Source organism: Pelmatolapia mariae, linkage group LG16_19, assembly GCF_036321145.2.
Source record: "Pelmatolapia mariae isolate MD_Pm_ZW linkage group LG16_19, Pm_UMD_F_2, whole genome shotgun sequence".
In the NCBI taxonomy this organism is placed as follows: domain Eukaryota; kingdom Metazoa; phylum Chordata; class Actinopteri; order Cichliformes; family Cichlidae; genus Pelmatolapia; species Pelmatolapia mariae.
The window spans coordinates 12,324,785-12,334,378 of record NC_086241.1 but is presented as its reverse complement, the minus strand read 5'-3'; the positions used below and the strand labels follow the sequence as shown (position 1 = coordinate 12,334,378).

At 39.0% G+C, this 9,594-nt stretch overlaps 1 protein-coding gene across 2 annotated transcripts; it reads right to left on the bottom strand.

Moving 5' to 3' along the window:
- Positions 1–258: 258 nt before the first annotated feature.
- akap17a (A kinase (PRKA) anchor protein 17A) lies at positions 259–7,946 on the bottom strand. 2 transcript variants are annotated; one of them, XM_063499721.1, is made up of 8 exons: positions 7,823–7,946; positions 6,677–7,024; positions 6,500–6,538; positions 6,162–6,380; positions 5,765–5,977; positions 4,655–4,803; positions 4,152–4,392; positions 259–2,482 (listed from the first exon to the last, which is right to left on the bottom strand). In XM_063499721.1, exons 2-8 carry the CDS (start codon positions 7,001–7,003, stop codon positions 1,628–1,630), a joined length of 2,043 nt encoding a protein of 680 aa, XP_063355791.1. In that variant the 5' UTR covers positions 7,004–7,024; positions 7,823–7,946; the 3' UTR covers positions 259–1,627. The 2 variants fall into 2 exon arrangements, with proteins under 2 accessions (XP_063355791.1, XP_063355792.1); XM_063499722.1 differs by lacking the exon at positions 6,500–6,538.
- Between the last annotated feature and the right edge of the window lie 1,648 nt (positions 7,947–9,594).

The following is a 9,594-nucleotide window of genomic DNA, read 5'->3' as shown; positions in this document are numbered from 1 at the left end:
CCATGGCCTCATGCTTAATCAGACTGCTTCCTCAAACAGCCACAAATGTCATAATACCAGCATTGCATGTTTTGTAGGCCTCAAGTTGACTGAAAAAAAAATCCCTTTAAATGAAAATATGACATATTGTTGAAGAGTAGGAAAAAGGTAGCAGAAGATCAGAAACTTGATTTTAAACCTTCCATTTAAGGTTCATTATAGTAAGGAAATTGCAGGTTTATCTGGGGAAAGAAAAAAAAAAACATAAACAAAAAGGTCTCAGCTTGAATTTTTTATTTTAAACAACTTGCAATGTGCGCAAGACATGCTCTAGTGGATCATGAGCACATGGAGAACAAACAGGCTTTGACACAAGTACAAATGACAAAGTGTCAGCAAAACTTGGACATCCTCTGAGCAAGTAAAAGTCAACAACAGTCTGTACAGTAATTAGTAAGATTGAAGAAATTTACCTGTCACTACAATTTGTCTGTAAAAGCAAGAGAAACATCCTCATAGTACACTTTTACAAATGCATCCAAGAAACTGCTTTATCAAAGATCTGTGAAGTGTTGAAGAAACTAGACAGGCCTCAAATCCATCACTTGCACTCTAGATCCACATCTGACTGCGCAAAGAGCAAGTACACTAATTGCAGAGTTGGGTTTAATACATTAACAAGCCTTCAAACAAATCAAATCACGTCATTCAACTTCAAAAACAAAAATGTTCTTTGAATTGTACACAAAAGTAATTCTTTAACTAAAAACTATGTGCTGTTATTCAAAGTTGACACAGTAACAGAGAGCTGTTTGTGTTTTTCTCTGAACTATTATCAGCAACAAAGCCAATACTTAACAAAAAAATGATAACAAAAACCAGTCATTGTACCTTATAGTCTTAAAGCAGGTATGTGTTTCATCATTTGAGGATTTTTTTTTTCCCCCCACTGTAATTGAGCAGCAGCCATTTGTTATGGCCCAGTAGTCACCTTTACAGTGTTCGGCAGCTATTGTAACATGCAAGTGCTTGTTAGAACAAACCTTATGTATATTAATATCAGATCCTGTGTCTTATTTTCTAAAAATCTCACTACAAATCTGGACAAAAATAATAATAAACATGTCTGAACTCTCTGTAACTCACTGATGCGTCACAGTCATGGAAAAATTTGTTTTATGTTTTAATGAGAGAACAGACTGTCGATGTAATAACCTGTGGACCAGGATATAGCCTTTAACTTAAATTTGTCCAATCACCCCTTTAAAACTCACTTTTTTAGAATAAATTTTTAGATTTATGTTTTAGTGTACTTCAATCCAGTTTATACATTTTACTTCACACAGAAATAATTTTCCGGGAAAGGGAAAAAAGGTCAAGTTTATATTTTGCATCACTAACTTTTGTGAACATGCTACACTGATTATAGTGAAAATTTAGGTTGTCAACAACATCATCATCTGAGAACAACTTGGGTAAAATTCCACGGCAACAACTAAGGTTCACCTGCATATGCAGTCTGTGAAGTTGGAAGTTCTTCACCTAACTGAGGAACCAAAAGTATCTAATCTTCTCTGAAACTTGCTGAACTTGCCAGTCCAGAAATGGTGAGTACAAATGAATAAAATGATAACTGTCATCCATGAGTTTAGCGCCGTCTGGAGTGGCTCCTATCCCTGCTGTGTCTCCTGTATCGTCGACTGTAATGACTGTGACTCCTCCGGTCCCTGCCTCTATCGCTGCTCCTGCCACTGACTCTGCGATGACTATGCCTGTGACTCCTCCCTCTGCTGGAACTCCTCTCAGTGCTGCTCCAGCTCCTCTCTCTGCTGGAGCTTATGCTCCTGCTGCAGTGGCTGTGGCTACATCTCCTCCTGCTCCTATGATGACTGTAGCTCCTCCTTCGGTGGCTGCAGCTCCTTCTCCTCCTGCTGTGCGACCGTCGCCTCCTTCCTCGGCTGTGAGAGCTCCTTTCCCTGTGGGAATGGTCTCGTGCTCGTTCCCTGCTGTGCTTGCTGCTAAACACTTCTTCCCTTCTTCCCTCCCGGTCCTTTTTTCTGTCCTCCCCTTCTCTCCTTTCTTCCATTAATTTATTCTTCCCTGAAACTTGGGAGTGAGCACCAGATTTGGACATCTGCTTTTCTTTGCTTTCAGCTGCCTTTAATCCATTCACCCCACTCAGGACCCCAAGTATCACATCATCTGGATTACAGATATCCTCAGTCACTTCAGGGCCACTCTGATCCTGGATGCCTGCAGCTTTGCTGCTGTTCTTCTTCAGCAAGTTGGAAAGCAGTCGCTCCCTGAGCTCCTTCTCCCTCCGCTGTAGCTCCAGTGCTCGCTCTTTCTCCACCTCCACCCTCCGCAGCTCCTCCTCTTGCTTGCGGCGACAGGCCTCCAACTGCTGAAGACGGGCCAATTCCTCCTCCTGTCGAGCTTTCTCCTTCCTCTCCTGCTCTTCACGCTCAGCCCTTTCTTTCTTCTGCTGCTCCTGTTTCAAAGCCTGATGAGGAGAACACAAAAGACAAAGATAAACGAAAGCATATGATTTAGGAGTCGGTTGGGGGGGGAAGTATCACAGGAGTAACACTTTCCCAGGAGTTGTATTGTGCAAGTCCCAACACATGCAGTACTCTGGTTGTCAAAATGAAATCCAAATTAGAAACATTAGTCATCAGTATTTTTCTGTCTTTTCAGTCCTATATGAGGTCCTCAAATGCTTTTCTGATGTCTTGTACCTTTAATAAGTGTGAAAATCCTAAACTCAACAACAAACCCTTTTTTGAAGGGTTATATGCCATGTATATTTATGGCTGTGAACTTGTAGTGGGCTTAGTAATAAATTTCACATCTATGCAAGAAGAAAAACAGCACCGTTCCTAAAAAATAAAATTATTCCTTTATGCTGACATGGTCGGGTCAACTTTTATCAGGCAAGAGAAACTTTGCGTGATTCGCAGTTCAAAACAACCCTAACTGATTCTATACCAGTGCTCTGTGCAATCTCCCATTTCATCCTCTGTCTGAAACAAGATGCTTTAGCACCTCTTGCTTTAATATTACCCACTCTTTAATGTTGAGACTTTGTTTGCAACTCCAATTGAAAACACAGCACACAAACGCATCACTCCATGTTCCTTGTAATAGTACTTTAAAAAAAAAAAAAAAAAAAAGCAAGAAAAGAATGGTACTAGGTCACAAGAAAAACAGAGGTAATCCAATGAAATTTTCAAAATATAATACCCTAGTATACTAAAAAAAAACTCTTGGTGTGATCCGAAGCTGTGCAAAGAACAGACAGAACAAAACTGGGTCGGGGACATGACATCAAACACGCATACCCGGTGTATTTTCAGGATACCACAACTTTTTTCCGTTTGGCTGCCCCTCACAAGCATTAGATAGGTGTGCTGCTCACAGCCAGAGCTGTGTGCCTAAGATCAGAGGTCCCCAACCTTTTTTGCGCAACGGACCAGTTTATGTCTGACAATATTTTCACAGACCGGCCTTTAAGGTGTCGTGGATAAATACAATAAAAGAAAACCAGTATCGGTACTAAAAAAAAAAAGAAAAAAAAGGAAAGAAGATTTATCCATAACACAGGGGAAAAGACCCAGGGAAACTGAGTTAACGATAAAAACGGTTAAAAACATAACGATAAAAACCCAGAAACCCATAAATTTCACACCCGAGCCTCAACTCTCACGGCCCGGGACCAAACAACAGGTCCGTGGCCCGGGGTTTGGGGACCACTGGCTAAAATGATAATATTAAGGAAAATCCCTGTCACTACTACCAAACAGCCAAGAATAGCAAAAAATGTCTGAAAGAGAGCATTGAGAGCAGCCTGGCTGGCTCTGTCACATGTGGATTACTTGTAAATATGCCAATCTCACCATTTGAAACTTCTGCAATTAATAATATAAGCTTCCATTATTATAATCACTCAGAAACAAAAATGGAAAAGCAAGATAGTTACATTTTAAAGATCCAACATGAATACTCATATGGGGACAGACATTTAAAGTTGAGCTGTACACACTGCAGAAGTGTTAAATATTGATTAAGCTACAGGGGTTCAACAATAAAACGCAACATTCTGCTGGACCATTGTCAGGGACTGCAGAGTACTTATTCAGATGCGTATAGTGTTGCATTGTGTAAATTGATACCTTAGCCCTGGCCAGCAGCTCAGCGATGAGCCGTATCGATTCCAAGTTGCGCTGAGCCAACAGCAGTCTCCTCTCTTCCAAGGCAATCTTCATCTGCAGCTTCTTCTGCTCCTCCTCTTGCTGACGCCTCACTTTCTTCAGATTCCTGCGCTCCTCCCTCTCTCGCAACTTCTGCTCTCGCTTCCGTAATCTTTCCTCCTTCTTCCTTTCCCTCTCCTCCTCTTCCAATTCCTTCTGTTTCCTGAAAAAGTGGTTCAATATGCTCTGTGAATATTTATTGTTAACTTTTTGTCAACTCTTATCAAACCAGGTGATGAAGTTAATTTAAACGCCACCAACTCCATCAAATACTGAAAATTAATTCCCCAATTTATTTATTTTTTATTCCTCATATTAAGTTGTTTTAAACAGAATTTCTATTTTTTCCCCTCTAACATTTTTCTGTTGAACTTTTCAATATAGTCCAATTTTAGTCCATGTTCCTATGTAGGCTTCCATCATACCTCTCTTCCTCCTTACGCCGCTCCTCTTCTTCCTTCTCTCGTTGTTTCTGCTCCTCTCTCTGCCTCTCCAGCTCCTGCAACTTCATCCTCTCTAGGTTTCTCTTCTTCACAGAAGCATCACTAAGGTGCTTGCTTGTGTCAAAGGTCACCTGAGGATAAGAAACGCACATCATATGAAGGTTAATTGTCACAACAGCTTTTCATATCGAAACAGCTGAGCACTTCAGTTGACGTCATTGGTTTGACTGAATGTAGCTATTAAACTAAATGGTCTTAAAGGTGCTTTGTTTTGGTAAAATTATACACATAAAAAAAAAACCAAAACAAAAGTATGTAAATTTTTATTAATTCAGTAATTTAACCAACTTTGGAGGGGATAGTGGCTAAAGCAAAACAAAATATCATCCAAGAATACCAGATTGATAAACCCATTGGTGAGTTTAAGGGCTTATTCAAGTGCTTCACACATTTCAGAGTGGTTTACTATGATTACAACATTTTATAACCATGCTTAGTCAGGAACAGTCATTCCAGCTCTTCATTTGAAAGCTAAAAATATTACATCCATGGCAGATTACTGTGTCAACACAGATTTTAAATAAATGAATAATGGACAAATATTCCAGTGACACAGCTACAAATACAACATCTTTTCTGCTCTACAAGTTTTAAGCTATTGTCACAGTGCATTTGACATTTTCACATAAGAAGAAAAAAAAGCTACACTCACTGGTAGCCTGATGGGAAAAGGAGGTTCTTTATATTACATAGAATCATTCATTTATCAGCATGTTTATCAAACAAACCTCCCAAGGTTGCATGGTTCTCTATACTTGTCCTGCTTAATACAACCATATTTGAAAGGGCACTGCATTAGAACACCTTAATAATGAGTTAAACTCCAGTTCTCTCAAAACCCTGGCATTTAAAGTTTGTACGAAGAAATTTCTCTCCCAGCAGTGACTGAACATAATTAAGAAAACAACATTTTAGGAGATGGATTAAAAAAAAAAAGTCCTGGAATGATTGGTTAATCAATTAAGAGGTAGAAAATAAAATCAGCTTTAATATGTGTAGGCAGAGGCTTGACACTACTGTAGTCTGCAGTACCTTGATGTTGCAAGCCACGGCTTTTCCATCATCTCCTTTCAGCATCAGCTTCATGCTGCGCATAGTGTCCATGGCTTTCGTGAAGCCACAGTATTCCTGATACTGGACATACGCTTCAAAGTTCAGATGGCCCCCAAAGCTGAATGTGCTGAAGTTCTTGCCCATCATTTCCTCTCTATATGGGTCCAGCATGGGAATGTCAACATTTCGTACCTTAAAAAAAAAAAAATAAATAAATAAAAAATACTAATGTCTTAACTTTTTATATCGACATTTATTAGTTTCTTGTTGTTTAGTTAGGCACTGCTTATATCTTCTTTCTTTTTTTTTTTAATTGTGAACTAAAAATGTGAATCTTATTTCCTTTTAGCTACACAGAAACATGAATGTGAATCACCTTGCCGAATGTCTGGAAAACTGCAACGAGGGCTTCTTCTGAGGGCCGATCTGGGTACTGGCTGTCCTTCTGACTGAACCAGCGGCAAGGAAGCCCTTCTAGGTGGATGGTGTCAGGCCTCTCACCTGGTAGCGTCTCATTCATGTCCTTGGCATCACGGAAAAAAGAATCCCAATCGTGACGTGTCGGGAAGTCCACTTTATTTTCTACTGCACGAACCTAAATGATGAGAGGGTGACATAAATATACTCTGCTGTCGGTTTATTAGTGCAATTAAATTCAACCTGTAATCAATCTATGGTAGATAATGTTATAATACTTAGAACTAGCTGCCTTGCCTTTGGATAGTTGTTTATTTTCAAGGTAATTTCTTTGAGCTGCCAAATTACAATGTATTGACAAAGAGTTACAAACATTCAGAACATTTAAGTAGCAACAACAAACTCCAGTGACTCCAATAACCATGCAGTTACTAATTATAAGTACTGCAATGCTCTACATTTGTTCACCCTTACCTTCAGTACATCAGTAAAGCCACTGAGTTTGATGCTCTTCCCATCCAAACGACTTAGCAGGCTCTTGACTACAGTTTTGTTTTCCACTTCACCTTCAAAGCGGATGAAGTCCATTGTGCTCTTGGAGATTCGCAAGACTGAAAACTGCTCCGGAGCCACCATGGCCTTCACCCGCTCCATTACCTCCCAGTTGGAGATGCTTTTGCCTGGCAGCTTGAGCTGGGGCAAAGCCACGCTGATGGTCATTTTGGCAATAGGCTTGAGGTACAGGTTGTACTCAGCAGAGAGGCACACTGCCTCTGTGGTATCATGTACAATGGTGGTCATTGCTGCAGAGAGACACAAAAGCTGCAGCAGGGGGGAGAAAATAAAGATTTAGTAGTTATTAAACTCTCTTAAAACACAAATAAAACATAAATAAGGAGCAAACTCAAAGTAATAAACTAAACTGCGCATGTGCTATGAGTAGTCCTCCAAAACCAAAAATCAAACTGCGGTAAACATCGGCTCAAACACAGGCCTCGTGCCAAACGATTAAAAACCATTCTCAACATTATAAAACCCGTTATAGTTAGCTTTCGCATTTGGTTTGTTATACAGCAGTGTGAAAAGTCTTCGAAAATTACACAACAAATGTCACGTTAAAGCATAAAGCCCCTTGCGCCAGCACAACTTCATACTGCTAACCGGCTAACCAGCTCTTGTGCATTAACGTTAAGTTAACAGAGAGCATATAGGGTGACACAACGACAACAGTTTGTAGGAATAATAATTAATATAACAGTATCAGGAGGACTACGCTACATATTTCTGGGGAACGGTGTTTACTGGTTACACAAACGTTAGCAAACTCAATGTAACATTAGCTGAAAGCTAACGCTAAAGTCTTCGCTTCATCCCGAAGGACGGCAGGCTAGAAAGCTATGAAATTAACTAAACAGCGATCTGGTTAACGTGATTAATTTAACGCTATTACGTGCAAACTGCGCATTATTATTTGTTTACTGATTATTATTTGTTAACATTACGGTTTTTACGAGTTGGGTCCAGGCGACTTAGCTATAAGGGTCCTAAAACGTCACCGCTTTAGACAACAACATGCTAACGTCAACTAGCACAGAAGATAACAGACTAGCCACAACCTACCAAAATCACTTAGCCCCCCTGTAAAAACCGAAAATGCAAAACACAACAAACACACTGTTGTAATTTAAGGTGAGCCATACACTTGAGAGGCATACAGAAAATCCAACTACATGCTACTTCCGCACGCAATGAACTCCGACCTTCTAAAGAAGCCTATACCAGCGCCCACAGCGACACCACATGGATGAATATGGCGGTGAGAAAAATGGATAAAGATCTCTTAAATTGAATTCAGTTTAATATCAATATTCATAGCAATTTTCTTCTTGGGCTGCCTGGTCGCCGGGACAGTGGATCATTTGTCTCCATTGCACCCATTTCCTAGCATGTTCTTTTTTTTCTTTTTCTTTTTTAAATTAGCAAAATCAACATACAACAAAATGCACCATATATTATACATTCAGAAAATACAAATTTCAACCTTTGTACAAAGAAAAAGAAGATATAAAGACGGGGTCATAAAAGTTAACAGAGTATTAACTCACTACATGAAAATCTTCCAAAAAGGAAACAAAAAAATGCAGCCTTTTTCTTTTTAACTAAAGTCAAAGGTTTAACCAACAGGTTTAGGTTGTTTTTCCAGTAAAGTAGGGTTGAAGTAGGGTATAATCTTTTAATATGTAATTACGTCTAAGCAAATTTGGAGAATAAAGACTCCTTAATGAAGATCTCAGAAACTTATTATTGCATTTAACATCACAAAACTGAATACCATCTATATATAATTGCCTTAACTTGGGGGAGATGTCAGAATATATTATATCACTTACGACTATGTTTTTAAGTGACAATGGAATGGATTTTATAACCCGATTAAAATTACTTTTAGAACATTGGATATTAAATTTTTGGCAAAAATCGTAATGTCCTAGAGCATGTCCCTCCTCATCTACAAAATGAGCAATTGCCCAAACACCTTTCGATAACCAATCTTCAATAAAAATAGATTTTCTATTCATCAGTATATATCTATTGTTCCAAAGTGGGCTGTTATGTAGAGTGAAATTATGTTTAAATATCATTTTCTAATAAAGAAGGACCTGTTTATGGAATTCAGAGAGTTTAACAGGTAGCTTAGTAATTTCAAAGTCACATTTTAGGAGAAAATTGGTACCCCCAGTTTGTTAAAGACCTCACTTGGTATAAGAAACCAAACGGGGATTATTTAAAAAGGATTTTAACCATTTAAGTTTCAAAACACCATTCATTATATCAAAGTCAATTGGCCTAGCATGTTCTTCTGCTACAACAACTCAAGGCTATCTTCTACTCAAGGCTTTTCGTAGAAGGTATAGCAAACCTGGGAGTTTGTCTTCAAACAGCAACCATAATCTCCACCCTTTGGCTTTTATCTCAAACTAGTATTTCAACTTTTTTCTCAAAATACATTTTTGACTTTATTCTCAAAATTGTCAGCAATATTTTTTTCTTAATAAGGCCCTCCTGCCTGGGAGCTCCATGTTCAACATCTTTTGTCCAATATGTCCACTCTCCCTCCTCTGCACATGTCTAAGTCAGCCTTGCCTCTCTAACTTTGTGCTCAACCTGAGCTCTCCCTCTGACGTGCTCATTTCTAATCCTCTCCATCTTCTCAATGAAAATCTCAACTTCTTCAGCTCTGGCACTTTTGCCTTGGCCTCCTGTCTTTTTGTAGTGTCACCAGCTCCAAACTATGTATCATAACAGGTCTCACTACCATCTTGTTAAATCTTGCCTTTCATTGGTTGACACCAAGTATTTAAACTTATCTACCATCAGTACCTCTCCTCCTT